The sequence below is a fragment of the Felis catus genome, chromosome D3, assembly GCF_018350175.1.
Source record: "Felis catus isolate Fca126 chromosome D3, F.catus_Fca126_mat1.0, whole genome shotgun sequence".
NCBI lineage: Eukaryota > Metazoa > Chordata > Mammalia > Carnivora > Felidae > Felis > Felis catus.
In genome coordinates, this window is record NC_058379.1 from 37,971,732 (window position 1) to 37,989,140 (window position 17,409).

A 17,409-nucleotide genomic window follows, 5' to 3' on the forward strand; every position below is an offset into this window, starting at 1 on the left:
GAAAGCATGAGCTGGGGAGGGGCAGAGAGAGAGGGGGACAGAGGATCTCAAGCAGGCTCTGCGCTGACAGCAGCAAGCCCGGTGTGGGGCTTGCACTCATGAACTGTAAGATGATAACCTGAGCCAAAGTCTGAAGCTCCACCGACTGAGCCACCCAGGTAATCACATCCCTATGTTTTAATGCCAATGCCTTACTGTTTTAATTACAATAGTTTTGTAATGTAATTTGAAATCAGAAGTATGATGCTGCCATCTTTGTTCTTTTTCCCAAGATTCCTTCATTCAGAGTCTTTTGTGGGTCCAAACAAATTTTAGGACTGTTTGTTCTATTTCTGTGAAAAATGCCATTCTAATTTTTAGGGATTGCATTAAATTCGTAGATTGATTTGGGTAGTATGGACATTTTAACAGTATTAGTTCTTCCAGTCCATGAGCACAGAATAGCTTTCCATTTATTTGTGTCTTCTTTAATTTCTTTCATGAAAGTCTTCTAGTTTTCAGAGTACAAGCCTTTTACCTCTTTAGTTAAATTTATTCTTAATGTATTTTATTCTTTTTAAAGCAATTGTAAATGGAATTGTTTTCTTAATTTCTATTTCTAGTAGTTCATTATTAGTGTATAGAAATACAACAGATTTTTGTGTATTAATTTTGTATCCTGCAACTTTACCAAATTTGTTGATTTATTCTAACAGGTTTCTTTTTATGGTAGAGTCTTAGGATTATCTATATGTAAAATATAATGTTATCTGCAAATGGTTACAGGTTTGCTTTTTTCCTTTCCAGTTTGGAGACCTTTTATTTCTTACTCTTGACTAATTGTTTTGACTAGGACTTCCATTATGTTGAATAAGAGTGACAATAGTGGTCATCCTTGCCTTGTTCATGATCTTAGAGGAAAAGTTTTCAGCTTTTCACTGTGTGTGATGTTGGCTGTGGGATTGTCATATATGGCTTTTATTGTGTTGAGGTATGTCCCTCTATACCCACACTGTTGACAGTTTTTATCATAAATGAATGATGTGGATGTTGAATGGATAAATGTCTGCATCTATTGAGATGATGGTATGATTTTAATCCTTTGTTTTGTTAATGTGATGTATCACATTAATTGATCCCTAGAATAAATCCCATTTCATCACCATGTATGATTTCTTTTAATATATTGTGGAATTCAGTTTGCTAATATTTTGTTCAGGATTTTTGCATCTAAGTTTGTCAGAGATATTGGCATGTATTATTTTTTCTTACAGCATCCTTGTCTGGTTTTGGTTTCAGGGTAATGCTGGCCTCATAAGGGATTTTGGAAGTGTTCCTTCCTCTTCTATCTTTTGGGAGGGCTTGAGAAAGACTGGTATTAATTCTTTAAATGTTTGGTGCTTTTCACCAGTGAAGCCATCACAGGTTTTTGATTACTGATTCAATCTCCTTACTAGTAACTGGTCTGTTCAGATTTTCTATTTCTTCATGATTTGGTTTTGATAGGTTGTAGGTTTTTAGGAATTTATTCATGTCTTCTAATTTGTCCAACTTGTTGGTGCCTAACTGTTCATAGTAGTTTTTTATGATCCTGTGTGTTTCTGTGGTATTGGCTGTGGCATTTATTCTTTCATTTCTGTCATGTTCCTTCTTGCTAAAGAACTTCCTTTAAAATTTCTTCTAGCACAGGTTTGTTGGAAATGCATCATCTCAGCTGTTGTTTGCCTGAAAAAGTCTTTATTTTGCCTTAATATTTTAGATATATTTTTGCTGGGTATAGAATTGTGAGTTGATGGATCTTTCCCCCTGCATTTCATTAAATATGTCACTTCCTTGTCTTTTGGTTGGTATAGTTTTTGTTTGTAAGTCTACTCTGATTCTTTACCTCTGTTCTCCTGAATGTGATTTTTATCATCCTTCTGGTTACCCCTTAAATTTTTATCTTCAGTGCTCTGAAAGGGAGCTCTTGCTAGTCTTCTGTCTCACTCCTAGTCTTTCCTCTGAGCACTTGGTAAGACCCATTAAAACCACCTTGTGAGTGAGTATGGGGACACTCCTCTTATGTCTGGGGTCAGCTATTCCAGACTGCCATGCTACTCCCACTTGACTTTTAAGAATTTATTAAAATGTTCGCTGATTTCTTTTTACTTACTTGGGTGTGATTACCTTTTCCTCTAGTTCTCTGCCACAGGTTAAATATTTTGAGTTTCTCAGCTGTCTCTAGAGGAACTTGTGCCCCCTTATATTTCCGTTACTTTGTTTCCTTGGAACTTCAGCTCTTTGTTGGACTCCCGGAAGTTTATGATTTTTCAGATTATCTGACTGTTTCTCATCGTTAGGGAGTGGGTAACAGTCTTTTTGGCTTTCTACATTCTACATTGAAATGGAATTCTCCTTTATTTTCCAGTAACAATATTTTATGAGTCTTCTCTTAGCTCTCTAAGGATATGAATTAAGGGTTCATTTAGTTTTAATTAATTAATTAATTTTGAGAGAGAGAGAGAGAGAGAGAGAGAGGCAGAGACAGAGGGAGAGAGGGAATCCCAAGCAGGTTCTGCATTGTCAGTGCAGAGCTTGATGTGGGGCTTGATCTCACAAACCATGAAATCACGACCTGAGCTGAAATCAAGACTTTGACACTTAACTGACTGAGCTACCCAGGCACCCCAAGGTTCATTTATTTTTTAAACTTGTTGGTTTAAATCTTCTGTTCCCTATATTGTCTCTTTTCTCAAATTTACGTTTTTACGTTAATTGTTTTTGTTTTTGTATCCAGGTATTGGGTTCTTCAAATCTCTAGTGAATCTCAGTTTCCTTTCATCTTTAAGAATAAGGTCCTGAGAAGCAGAATAAAATCTCTGGGTGCCCTGATGGAGCTTGTGAAATTGTAAACATCCCTGTGGGGTGCTGAGATGTTAACCAGGATGTTTTAGTTGGATATTGGATACCTCAGAATGTCATAACGAGGACTTTTGGGTTGGTTCCCACAGGAAAGGCTCCTCTTCCTCCTTCTGACTGGGGTGTGTGTTATGGCAGGGTTGTGGGAGTTGTTGAGAGCTGAGGCAAAGGGCTGCCTGCAGTTTGAGATTCAGGTACTGCAAGTGGCCATTCTTCTATGAGTGGGCTGCATCACTGCATAAGATCCCAAAGTCTGTTCCTTCTCTGTTTCAACCTGTCCAGAGACTAAACCCTTTAGCCTTAATGTGGGAGGGACAGTTGCCTAGTTGTGTGGGGTCAGGTAGGTGACCTGGTGTGTCTGTTTCTGTTAGGACTTCCAAACAGTCATCTGTTGTTAGCACCACGCTCTGCCTTCAGAAGGATCTGATGCCTGCAGCTACTGAAGCTTTACAGGGTCCTATAACATAAATTAACCTGCTTCTTTAACAGATTTGTTTTAGCTTTCTCAGTACGTGAAGCCAATTTTCATTCATTTATTTCCTTTTCACGCTTCCAGGGGTTTTGTTTCCATTTCTCATCTGCTTTTGGCTTTTTTTTTTTTTCACTTGTTCTCATTGTGGCTTTATATCCTTGTACTGGTACTGTTTTTATTTTTAATTTTTTTCATAAACTACATTTTATTTATCCTGTTTTTTTTAATTGTTTTTTTATTTTTGAGAAAGACAGCACGAGTGGGAGAAGGGCAGAGAGAAAGGGGTATGGAGGATCTGAAGCGGCTACTGTGCTGACAGCAGTGAGCCCGATTTGGGGCTCGAACACACCAACTGTGAGATCATGACCTGAGCTGAAGTTGGATGCTCAACTGACTGAGCCGCCCAGACGCCCCAATTTATCCTGTTTTTTTAAAAAGCATTGTATTTCTTTTTCTACTCAGGTTAGTTACTCCTCTCAAGGAAGTAGCAAGTGGTGCTAATCCCTCCATATTAATTACTATGAGCTAACTAGCATAACAGATGACTCCAACATTTTAGTACCTTAACACATTAAGAATTGATTTCTTGTTCTTCTCACAGTATAGTTATGGTTAGTTCTGCCCCATGCAGTTATTCCAGAACTGGGGCTCCTCCAGGTCTTTCGGACTCTTTCAGCAAAGCCTGAAAATGGGAAAAGAACTGATGTTTGTTTGCACATGAGATGGTTTTAGGGGCCAAACGTGGAAGTGGCTTATTACATCATTTCTACCCAAATGCATGGGCCAGAACGCAGTTACATAGCTACATTTAACAGCATGGGAGTCCAGGAAATGTATTTTCTCAAGAGGAGAATGAAAATGATTGAACTATTAGCCATCCTATGCTATATATATTTTACTAATTCCAATATGATTGCAAATACATGCACACATACACACTCATACATCCATATATTTGTGAACCCATATCCTTTTCAAATAATTGCTTGTGCAAATAAATGGAATTATATTATATACATATTTGTCCATTATCTTTTTATCTTGCTCAGCTGTTTCATGGCAAATCTCTTTCAATTAATTTGGCATAGTTCTGATTCTTTATAAAGGCTACATAGTATTCCATAATGTGTTGTATCAAAATTAATTCAGAATTTTCTCTGTTGACAAGTATTCATTTAAAAATGCCTTTATTGATATTTTGGTGGCATTTAGAAGGAACAGAGCTAAATGTATATGCTCATTTCTGCATTTTTAAATTGGGAGTCTAGTATTCAGACTGGTTGTGAATGTATGTTAAATGCAAGATTATTTCCAGAAATAAAGCTGTAATAATTCATATTTTGAGAGGTGATGAAATGTGGTTTATAACAGCAATTGATTTCTGTAGATTCTCTAGAATTATCAGTTTGCTGGACATACTTAGCAAATATTCTAAATGTCTGAGGAGCACATAGAAATATTTTAGCAAATTATATTTTGATACCAAATAACTACTTAACATCATAATTTCTTTGGCAAGCTAAAATTACATTAGCAAAATTTATAGCATAAATAAATCTTGTATTTAATTGCAACATGAACTATTGACTTTTTTTAGTTACACACAGAATTACTATATTTAAATGGCATTTTGGTATTTTCCAAATATAGATTCTGTTGACATAAGGAAGGTAAGAAGAGTTCAGAGAAAAATGTAAATTATTAATTAATTAATTGAATAGATATTAAGTACCTGCTAAGCATGAGGCCCAGCTAGGAGCTAAAGATGTAGCAAAGACCAATATAGGCATAATATGTAAGGATTATTAGTCATAGAATATTACTCAGTGGAGTATTGTGTAGTTAGTGAAATTGAGAGAAAAATAGAAGCAAAATAACCAGTATGTTCTCCATAATGTTAGCTATTGAGAGAGACAGACAGACAGAGACAGAGAGAAAGGGGGAGACAGAGGGACAGAGAGAAATAGAGGCAATTACCCCATCTTGAGTGCCTGCCATTTACCAAACACTGGGTTGGATTAGGTACCGTGGGAGCCATGGTCCTTTTGGAGACAGTTCCGCTGGGAGCTCATCCAGTGTAGCACAGATTGGCTGTTTTCTGAAAGTGATTTCACTAGTTAGAACAGAGACTCTGTTTCCTTAGTCTATTCCTAATACACTTCATCTCAGCCATACTTTCAGCAAAACAATCAATTATGAAATGAGCTCCTCGATAAGTACTTGAGTACTTCTAGTTCATTGTGTAGATTGAAAGTTCTGTGTATGCTTTATGGTCTGGTGATTAAGGAACAAATCTGACATACTCTTAAAAATATTAGGGAGCATAACCGTATTCTTTGGTCAGAAAGGATATTTTACCCCTGATTGTGATGAGCTGAATATGAGTCCAAGACTTCTGGCATCTAAGGCACCATAACTGTGAGGTTAGTTTCAACATATTTTTTGAAAACAAAATCGAGTGAACCTGAATTAGGCTCAACAATGATTGAGATAACTGATTGTCCTCATGTCTTGCATTTCTTTTGTCTTGTACTAAATAGTGTAGTGCTGTCTAACATGGGATATTTAGTGATTCCTTGATGTTAAGATCATTTTCATAAAGAGCCCCTCCATGTGTGCAGAACCTCGTGAGTGGAGTGGCAGCACACAATCATTGGGGACTGCCTGCAGTCTCTACCATCCGGAGGCCTGGATGAGTTACTGCTCTGCCTTGTCAGAGCTTCTTGAAACAGAGAAGTAAATAGGTAAAGCCTGGGGGGCATTCTTAGAAAATCCACTCTCTTGAAATGATGGCAAAGCCGGTCGGTCAGTCAGGGCTTCAGCAGTACTGGTTGCATGGCTCTCATTCTTCTATCGATGCTTCTTCTCGGCCTTAGTGCCGGGCAGCATACAGAGTACTCACCAAGCCTCAAAGCAACTATTCACAAGTTTTGTTTTCTGTTATTGCAGATCGGGAGACCAGGGTTCTAGCTTTGGCTTGGCTATTAGTTGTCTTGCCTTAGACGAGTCACTTAAAATGCCTGGTCTCACTTTCGTTATCAGTACAACAAAGAGTTATATGAAGTGCCCTGGTAAGTCCATCTAGCACGCGTGTTTATGATCAATATTCTCTGTGTTCTGATTGAACCTTCTCAGTAAGCCTCTTAGCACATCATTATTAAGCAGGACTGTTGTCCATTACCTAAAAACTGTTTGTCTTGGGACGCCTATGAGTTTTGGTTCCTGGACTGGCCACTGATGTAATTATGGTTGTCATGCTTCTCTAGGTTGCATGGGACACGCTAATCAGACCAGAATTCCAGGACTTCAAGGGCGTATACTATTTATTAACTACCCTTCTTTAGACTGTCCCAGTGGCAAAATTATGTTTCTATTTAGGCTGTTGTTCCAGGTGGTAAATTAATGGAGGACGTTGTTATAAGAAGAGTCTGTAACTTGGGGCGCCTGGGTGGCTCAGTCGGTTGAGCGTCCGACTTCGGCTCAGGTCACGATCTCCCGGTCCGTGAGTTCGAGCCCCACGTCGGGCTCTGGGCTGATGGCTCAGAGCCTGGAGCCTGTTTCCGATTCTGTGTCTCCCTCTCTCTCTGTCCCTCCCCCGTTCATGCTCTGTCTCTCTCTGTCTCTCTCTGTCTCAAAAATAAATAAACGTTAAAAAAAATTATAAAAAAAAAAGAAGAGTCTGTAACTAATATGACACATAAGTAGGCCTTTCTTATATGGAACAAACAGTTGAGGATTACATTCACCTTATACAGAGGCCACAAGTCAGATGGCCTTCCCTTGGTACTGTGCAGTCTATAGTGCTATTTGGAACCTTAGCCAGAATTAGTACAGGAGCATCAGCTCGTTCTAATGATACCTCTGAATACTGCCAACACCAACAGGCAAACAACTTTATATCAGTGTTCCATTCATTATATTGAGGCTAGACCAGTACAATTTTGGCTCACATATCTGACATTCTTGGCCACCACAATATCAAATGCAAACTTCTTAAATACATTTCATTCAGCAGATATTTGCCAAATATTTAATAAGTGATAACTACTGATCACTACATACTAGGCTCTGTTCTGGAGAAAGTCCCAGAGAAAATGGGACTTAAGTGAACAAATTCCTGTCGTTAGGCAGTTATGATCTTATAGAGCAAGAGAAACAACAAACATATAAATATTAATTTAATAAGTTAATTGGTGGTAAGTGCTATGGAGAAAAGTAAGGCAGGTCATGAGGTTAGGAGGGGCACATGTATTTGGTGAGAGGGTTCTGTATATTTAGGGAGTTCAGGGAAGGACATTTGAGCAACAACTTAAAGGAGGTGAGGTAGGGAGTGTGGAAGGCACATGGGGAAAAGTTCTCTGTAAAGGAACAGCAAGTTTGAGACCTTGAGGGAGAAGAAGTCAGCTGTGTCCTAGTTGGAACAGGAGCAGAGTGAAGGGAGATGAGGTTGGAGTGGTAATGGGTCCCTGGTGGGTAGGGGTCTGTAGATCACTGTAAGGAATTGCTGTTCCGGAATGGTATAAGTAGTCCTTAGAATGATATATTTTAGTGTATTTTCACTTGCATTTAACTTGGTTTGACGTTAAGTTTCTCTGTTTTTACACCGTCCCATAATTGTATCCCTTTTTTCTTGACTCTCAATTTTTTCAACTCAAAGCACTGGAATTGACCTTCATCTAAGTGACTTTTTCACACAGATCTTTCTCTGTCACCCTCTTGGGATAGCACATTTTGTCGTATCCCAGATAGTCCCACTGTTTCTCCTAGGACAGTTCTCAGCCTTTAGAGAGGCTCCTCTCCCATGAGGGCGCAAGCTCTTCCCCTCCATTGCACTTCCTCCCTCCGTCCTCTCTGGCTGTTATCTGTGTGCCTTCTAGTTATTTGCTGACGTTAATTAAAGATATTTGTCACTGGGTCTTCCTCTTCTCCAGGAAAGTACCAGTACCATGGGGAGATCCAGGGGCTGCCTGGCAGGAGCCTTGCTATGCTTGATCCCAATAGCTGACACGTTTCCTTTGTTTGGTTCAGCCACCTGTGCCCACAGCCACAACTTGAACCTCATCTTGCCTCAGCGTTTGCCCATCTCTGATGGTTTAATCTCTCAATAGAGTGGAATGAGGTGGGACGTGAATAAATACATTTATACCGACAGCCTGCCTCCAATCTAGCAATGTTCCCACCCTTGCCATGCGACACCTTGGCCTCCAGGGGGAGCTCATACTCCCAGTCCTGAGGCCTTGGACCACCTTGGATCATGGAGCTCTGGGTTATAATACTAGGGGGAAGCAGTGGTTGAATACGTGGGTAATGGAGTCAGACATAATTGTTCCAAACCCATTTCTTCCACTTCTACGTGTATAGCACTGGGAAAGCTGCTCAAGTTCCCTGAGCCTCACCTATAAAATGAGCAGCATATGTGAGGAATGAACGACTTAGTGTAAATGGAGTACTCCGAAGAGTGGTTACTAATAAACTGAAACTAGTTATATGTTGCTTTCTTTGAGACAAGTGAAGATGCTGAAGGCTATTGTTCCATGGGGTGGTCTCATATATTTCTTGAAACAAGAAGGAATTTCAGCTTCTGAAAAGCTTCTGTCATATTGCCACACAGCTGTGTCAGTGGACCTGGCTCTTGCCCCTTCCTCTGTTGCCCTGATTCTGCCCCCTGCCATACCCCCCAAAGGTAGCAGGACTCAGGGAGGGGCTAGGAGGAAGACAGTGGGAGTATGTGGCTTTTGCAGGCCTCCCTAGGCAATGAGACATTCTTCTTCCTTGGACTCATTGAACAGGGAATATATATACACACAGTACATACATAGCTCATTTCTGGAGAGTGTCACAGAGGCAGTACTGCTTCAGAAATACTGAAAACAGTCACAGTCTTTTATTCTCACTTATTGATCATGAAAAAAAGATGATTTCTTTCATAGCAGCATGCAAGATTTCTTTACGGGACTGGAGCAGCACTAATTGCTTCCTCCCTCAGCCTCTGCACATTCATTCCTCAGCCCACCACACACTGCTTTCTTTAGTCACCATTCCCCAGAATCTGCTGCTTAGGCCCCTGGTGAGAGACCTGGAGCCAGGGAGGAGGGGACCCCGGTGCTGACGTGGCACGATATGAGCATAATCAGAACCCACACGGAAATGTGGAAATCCAAAATACAAGGAATGAGTTTGGACAGTCGTTAAAAATATGAGCTACAGGGGCACCTGGGTGGCTCAGTCAGTTAAGCATCTGACTTCAGCTCAGATCATGATCTCACAGTTTATGTGTTCGAGTCCCACGTCGGGCTCTGTGCTGGCAGCTCAGAGCCTGGAGCCTGCTTCAGATTCTGTGTCTCCCTCTCTCTCTGCCCCTCACCTGCTCGTGCTCTCTCTCTCTCTCTCTCTCTCTCTCAAAAATAAAATAAACATTAAAAAGTATATGAGCTACAAAAGTAGCAGAAATAATTCCTGAAACAGAAGGTATGTAACATAGCTCATATATAGACAGGGACAAAAAGCAAAGGAAACCCTAAGAGAGTGTTTAAAAAAAAAACAACTCCAGCCTAAAACATGTGTACGGAAGTTAGATAAAACAAATGAGTTATGAAAGTAAATGCAAATGGATTTCAAAATCCATTTAGAAGATGTATAAAATAGATATACCTGAGACAAAATAATTTAAAAGTAAAAAGGATGGGAAAATTTTATTAAGAAAACAAACAGAAAATGCAAGATGGCATACAATTTAATTTTTAGTGACAAAGAAGAATTTGATGTAAAAGCAATCAAGGTGTCTAAGGGAAATTTTTTTTCAATGTTAAATAAAAAACACAATCAGTAGCGAAAATTACATGTGCTTTTCTGTGCTAAATAATGTAACATCAAAATATAAAGCAAACTACCCCATGATCCAGCACTGGATCATGAGTCCAGTACTCCTGGATGCATTCCAAAAGAAGTGTATATTTGTGATGACCAACAAGAGTATACTAGAATGTCTGTAGCAGCACTTTCCATAATAGCCCCCGAAATCGAGACTGTCCAAAGGACCATCATCAGTAAAATGGATAAATAAATTGTGAAATCCTCACCCAATAGACTGCTACAAAGCAGTGATAACAGATTTTCTGCATGCAGCTGTCTACACGAACCTGACAGAGTGCTGAGCAAAAGCTGACCACTGCAAATGAGTACATGCTGTATGATTCCATTTATACAAAGGAAAAAATGGAACAGGCAGAGCTAATCTTAGAGGTTAGAAACTAGGATGAGAGTTTCCCTTTGCGGAGAGGGGGCAGTGACTGGAAGGGTGTAGAATGGGGAGGGGCTGTCCTGGGTCCTGGTGGTACAGCTATGCTAATTTTGTGAACAGTTTTTCAGGCTGTTTGCTTCATTGGCATATTTTTCTTAAAATATTCTTTATTTTAGTAAAAAGTTTAAATATGAAGAAAAAATTATCACAGATACACTAGAAAACTGTATGAAAAAGTATTTTAGAAATTTTAGCTTATTCCTTCAGGTTTTTTGCTTAAATAAAAAATAAAGCAGATTTTTTAATAATAATAGCTACTTACATTCAATTGAGGCATTCTAATATGCCTCAAAACATTTGTGTATGTGTATTATATACTTAAACAAAAATTTCAACTGTTGATCCTATATTATGCCAAAAAGAAATCCTAGATATCATGTGACATTCTGAAACTACCATGTGGTAAAGTAGATATTATTATGAATATTTTAAATAACTACAAAAATTAATGATTTGAGATATCTCTTAAATAATTATTTGGCCAGTGACTAAATGAAGGTGACACTTACAGATTGTAATTATAATTGTTTTTGAAAAATAAAAGTGAGATACACAAATATTTCATAAAAGTTTATCCAGATGTCTAAAGCTGTATTCAGGGGGAACAGTAGTAATTTCATGGTTTTAAATGCTTCTGTTATTTAAAAAAATGAAAATAAATCAATTATCCTTATAGTTCGATTTGATGAGTAAAAACAAACCTAAGGGAAATATGAGTAAAGAAGTAATGGGGAGCCTGGGTGGCGCAGTCGGTTAAGCGTCCGACTTCAGCCAGGTCACGATCTCGCGGTCCGTGAGTTCGAGCCCCGCGTCAGGCTCTGGGCTGATGGCTCAGAGCCTGGAGCCTGTTTCCGATTCTGTGTCTCCCTCTCTCTCTGCCCCACCCCCGTTCATGCTCTGTCTCTCTCTGTCCCAAAAATAAATAAACGTTGAAAAAAAATTTAAAAAAAAAGAAGTAATAAGAGTAAAAGCAGCAAATGAAATAATTAGAAAAGAGAAAAAACAAGAAAGCTGATGAATAAATCTAGGTGCTTATTCCTTTAAAGGAAAAAGAAAATGACACAATAATATAGACCTCAGCAAATGTAATTAGGAATAAAATAACACAAATAGAAATGAGAAACCCAGTTAGAAATATATACATCTATGTATATATATGTGTGTGTGTGTATATATATATATATGTATGTATACACACACACACACACACACACACACACACACACACACACACATATATATATATATATAGAGAGAGAGAGAGAGAGAGAGAGAGGAGAGAGAACCGGAGGAAGGAACGTGATAGTGAGCACAAGTAGGGGAGGGGGAGAGGGAGAGGAGGAGAGAATCTCAACCAATCTGTACACTCAGTGCAGAGCTCCACGTGGGGCTTGATCCTTTGACTCTGGGATCATGACCTGAGCCCAAATCAAGAGTTGGATGCTCAACTGGCTGAGCCACCCAGGTGCCCCCAGTTAGAATTTTTTTAAACATACAGTGCTTTGTACCATGTTATACCAATATATAAGTTACAATTATAAATGGCAAACCTGGGAAATTGCAATTACAGAGATGTAATTAAGAGAACAAAACCCTAATAGATGCAGAAGTATTGGAGAAATTGGAAAGATTTTCAGTTTATGGTCTGAGGTCAGACAGGGATTGTGAGTGTTTTTTCAAACTTTCTAAAGAGGTCTTTTGGGTGTAACCAGGCTCTGCCAAATACCCACCATTTGACCTTGGCCAACCTGTTTAACCTTGTTGAGTGAATGAATGAACCGATATATGAATGAATGAACCATCCCCACTTGCCTTAGTGGGGATGAAACAGCCCATTCAGAGGTTAAAATAGACAGGTAATGTATGTGAGGTTCTTAGCATAGGGGCTGTTAAATAGTGAGCAGTTCACAGAAGATCAAATGTCTTATAGTACATGGGAATCAAAATATTAGTGAGTAATTTTTTGATATGTATGTTTATTTTTCAGGTTATCCTGATCCAGAAAATTTTTCCTGGACAGAATATCTGGAAGCTACTCAAACTAATGCTGTTCCTGCCAAAGTTTTTAAAATGGTGAGTTGTATACTCTCTAATACACTCTCAACTTGAAACGGTGTACATGTTAACTTAATTTGGCAGCTCAAATTATTCTAGTTTTTTCTTTTTAAATGCAAGTGTTATTTTCATGACCACTTTGCCTGGTTTTCAGTTAAAACTACAAAGGAGGTGACTCATTTACTATTGTTCCTCTACACAAAAGTAATGATGGTTTCCCTTCTTACAAAGCACCATAGCCCACCCTAGTACAGTTGAAAGCCCCTCATCAACCTCTAATAATGGCAGAGTCCTTCATTTCTGCTTGTCTTAGTCCACATGGCGGGAACTCTGAACTTTCACAGTCTTGGGAACTGTTTGAATGCCAACGATGCCATAATAAAATAGGTGAACTGTATGTAGTGGGTGTGTGTTACAGGTTTATCCATTTTGAGGGAAACATTGCTTTTAGCATTTAGAATACCAGTTTTTAAAGTTCAAATTTGTACTTATACCTTTATTCCAGGGTTGAACCAAGCATAAATTATTGGGGAAAAGACAGTGCACTGATAGTACAGTTAGAGATATTTATGTTGTAAAGTGGTTTTCAGATTGTTCCCTTTCAACTTAATTGTGTGCTCCAGGCTTCCTGATTCATCTTTAGTCAGAATTTTATATAGCGAGCTTCTACATACGATTTCATTTATAGAAAGTTTTCTAGGGATCAAAAGGATTTTAAACAAAATGCTATTTCGTTTTTTTTAAATAAATCTATTATAATAGACTGGATTTGGAAAATGAATTTAATCAAATTAAGAAAGCCAGAAGTCCTGGAGTGCTAGAAAGGACTTCAGGAACTGAAAAAACTCGATAAGCAAAGTACCAGCTGCTGGTAGTTAAGCTCTTTCTCTTTTGCTTTCTGTCAAAACTCATTTTATTTTTCCAAGAAGAAAATTACAAGAAAATAAAATTATGATTTCGTTAAAAAGGCAACTTCCAGGCTCTGACTTGGAGTTATCATGGATTCATCTCAAGCTGTGTATCTTTGGCATCTGCAATATGAAACTATTACCTTTGTTATCAGGACAGTGACCTTGGGGAGAACAGAAAGATTTTCAAGTATCAAAGACCTACTTGTAGTCAGTATATTCCATTTAGTAGACATAATAATGCATTTTAGAAGAAAATATACTTCCACAAAAGCAGGAGAGAAGCAAACCAGATATTGGAGAAAGATTTAACTGTTTATTATGTATTATGAGGGTTTCCTATTGCCATTTCTAGACTTACAAAATTCAGTACAGTTTCATTTTCAATAAAGTCAATTGAATATTTTATGTGTAATAGCTTTCAGAGTGACTTTTTACCAACCTATGAACACTGCTGGAGTTGTCTTTTGACTTTGATTTTTTGTATTTAAATTTCGTTGGTGTCAATGATTTGGTAAGTCCCAGTGTGCTTTTTCCCACCCCATTTTCTTTAGGATTTCCTAAGTGTCCTCATTATAGACTCCTGGTTCCTAGGATTTTTGGAAGAAGCTTAAATTAAAACAGTTTTTAACATGCTTATGTTACAGATAAGTAACAAAGCACAGGTTATAGCTTTAAATTACATTGTGGTTTGATTCTAAAATAGTTTTAACTGTCAAGAGTTATGCAGCTTTTATCTATTTTAAAATTTAGATTTATAAAGGATTATGTTTATGTTTTTCTAATTATTTAGTAAATAATTTTGTCTTCTGAGTCATACTCTACAAAACTGGTCAACAGTGAGAGTGGTCAAGTTTTTTGATTTATAAAGTTAATTTCAGAAAAAATTAATCAAATAAAATTGTTAATAAATTAGAACCTATTTTGAATCTTGTGATTGTTAATGAATATATGATTTAATCTGTCTTTTTAGCTATCTTGAAAATGACCAAAAAATTCTTTCTCCTCTCACAGGTTTTTATGAAACTGGATAAAATAATATGCACGAAGTGTTACGTGTCCTTAAAACTAAATTCCAGTTGTGTTCAAGGTCTAAATGCAAAGTCAGATCAATTGCACTTTAGAAAACATGCGATGTGGCATCTGAGCAGTGGGATTTTGCTGACTTTGGCTCTCTTGATGTTTCAGCGGCCACCCCACGGTTTTCTGCCCAGCATGAGGCTTGAAGCGGTGGACAGACGGAACCCCAGGCTAATTCGCGTGGCTACAGTCATCGATGTGGATGAGCAGCGGTTAAAGGTAGGAACTTGCCAGAAGTGCCCTGCTGTTGTGGCTCCAATTTCTTGGCTCCGTTGTAGGAGAAAACTTCCACTGATTTCGTTCCTAGTCCCAGTTCCTGGATACAGAGATTTCCAGCTGGCTGGTACCTGACGCGGAATCTGTAGATTAGACACACAACTGATTTTGAGTGGGATTCTAACATATTCACGTTGGGATTTGCTGTTTAGACTTTCTGTGTTCTTTCTTTCTTTCTTTCTTTCTTTCTTTCTTTCTTTTGTTCTGTCTTTCTGTCTTTCTTTCTTTTGTTCTCTCTCTCTCTCTTTCTTTCTTTCTTTTCTTAGCTGCCTTTTGTCACTATTATCAGCTATTTCTTTGAAATAGTCATTAAACACCTTAACAAGAACAATTAAGTCTTTGTTTTCTACTGTTCTTTGTTAGAGCAAAGAAAAATGAATAAAAGGACTTTAGTCACTGTAGCTAAAACAAAAAGTTAAATTTTGATATAAATATTTGATGAACAGATTTCTCTACTGTTCTTATTGTGAAATCTACTTTTTTAAAAGCACACATCATCAAAACTAAATTTTCTTAGAAGCTTTTCATTTTTTTGTACAGAGCTGAAAGTTGTGGTATTCAATAATTATATAACATATGACAGTTCAAAAGTTATTTTCCACCCAAACACAGTTTATTTCATAATAATAAAAAGATTCAAGTCAACTACTTTGAAAATAGGCACTATCAAGAAAGATGCTTTTATGTGTGATGTACAGTTATAATTTAAAATAAATCTTATGTGCTATATGCTGAATAATTTATCTCATAAAGAATAATCAGTACATATATTTTAGTAAAATTTAGAGATGAGTATTTGGCCATAGATTATCAAGAATTGGCAGTGTTTTATTCTTCTGACAAATGGAAACAACTATGCTGAATGCTGTTCAGAACTAATACATTATAGGTGTTTTCTCTTACATATATTGTTATTAATATTTTATTTTAAATTGAATTTTAAGCATATTGCTGAAATTATTATTTGTGGCTCTTTATTGCTTACTCTTACAACACTGGCTCTGGGAATAACTTTTGGATATCGTAATTACTTTATAAATTCACGAATATTTTGTTATTGAAAATGAACCTCAGGTTTTTTTCTCTGAATTCTCTTTTAACTTTTATTATACAATTATTGCATTTATAGGAAAAACTCAGTAGTACATCAAATATTATTTAGAATTCTAAGTGACAGATTGCTTTCTTGTGATTCATAAGCTATGTATCGTGGTATCCAGTTGAATGTATTTGCCAGCTTATTTATGTGATCATATTGGGCTAACACATTACCTTGAAATATTTGAAAAACTTTAGTTCCTAAATTGAATTCAGTGTACTTCTTATTTACTATCTCAACATTGATCCTTTTAAATCTCTGAGAATTTAGCTGGTCCTTCCAAAGAAATATTTCATGTATCTTCTCCTTATTCTTTCTCTTCCATGGTAATTGCTTTGTCTTTTACTATAAGGAAAGAGTTGAAAAATCCCTCGTTTCTCTGACAGGATTAGAACCTTAAGTGTTACCTCTGTGGTTGTGAGTGCAATGGAAATCCCGTTAGGATTTTAGGACTAAATTAAGATGTGTTTATGCTGCTGACATTCTCTACCCTGTGAAATGGTGCTTTTTAAAATGTGAAATGAATTGCTTCCACATACCATTCAATCTGTCAGAATGTTATCAGTCCTGGAATGGACATTAATGTCTTAGGGCTTATAGAGTACTTTTGACCTCACCAACAGCCTCTGCCCTCTTATAGCCCATTCCTGTGATGGAACCTCCATTTTGCCGTGGACTCTCCATGCTGCATCCACCCCCAGTCCTGCAGTTCGGTATATCCTTGTCCTGTCCCATGAGGTACAGGGAGAAAGATTGTGGGCTGGCAGTTTTCTGAATAGACACAAATTATAGAAAAGATTCAGAAGTGTGGCTTAAAATTCCATTCATCAGTGTTCCCAGGGAGAAAAAGGCATTGAAAATGAGTCTCAAGTGTTTTCCTCTGAATTCTTGTTTAAGGAAATTGAAGGCAGTGGATGGGACTGTCTCTGCAGTAGAGAACACAGTTGACACTTCCCTGATCTCCTGTTTGTCCAGCACCATTTGTTTATTAATATGCTGACCATATTCTTCTGTAATTTTCTCTTTTATTTATTAAAAAAAATTTTTTTTGTAATTTCTCTTTTAACATCTATCTTTCCAAGACTGTTTTTATCACTGATACTGGCACATAATAGGTGCTTAATAAACGTGTGAATGAATGAGTGAAAGAACAATGGCACTGCATATATTCTGGCATCCTGTTATTTGAGTTATTGTGTGAAACAAAAAATACTCTTCTCTCATTCCTAACTCCTGTCCTGATTACTCACTCTTCCATTGGAAATCCAGTTCAACATAATGTACGAAAGTGACATAGGATAAACGGATCTGGGTTTGAATGTCAGCTCTGACTTATTTAACT

At 37.5% G+C, this 17,409-nt stretch overlaps 1 protein-coding gene across 12 annotated transcripts in view; it reads left to right on the forward strand.

Annotated features, from left to right (window-relative positions):
- The window catches only part of L3MBTL4 (L3MBTL histone methyl-lysine binding protein 4), a 443,788-nt gene that overhangs the window by 190,670 nt on the left and 235,709 nt on the right, over window positions 1-17,409 (forward strand). For all 12 annotated transcript variants that reach the window (XM_045041371.1, XM_045041370.1, XM_045041373.1 and 9 more), the window contains 2 exons: window positions 12,637-12,722; window positions 14,801-14,911. In XM_045041371.1, the coding sequence (XP_044897306.1) occupies window positions 12,637-12,722; window positions 14,801-14,911 (197 nt within the window). The remainder of the gene's footprint in view (window positions 1-12,636; window positions 12,723-14,800; window positions 14,912-17,409) is intronic.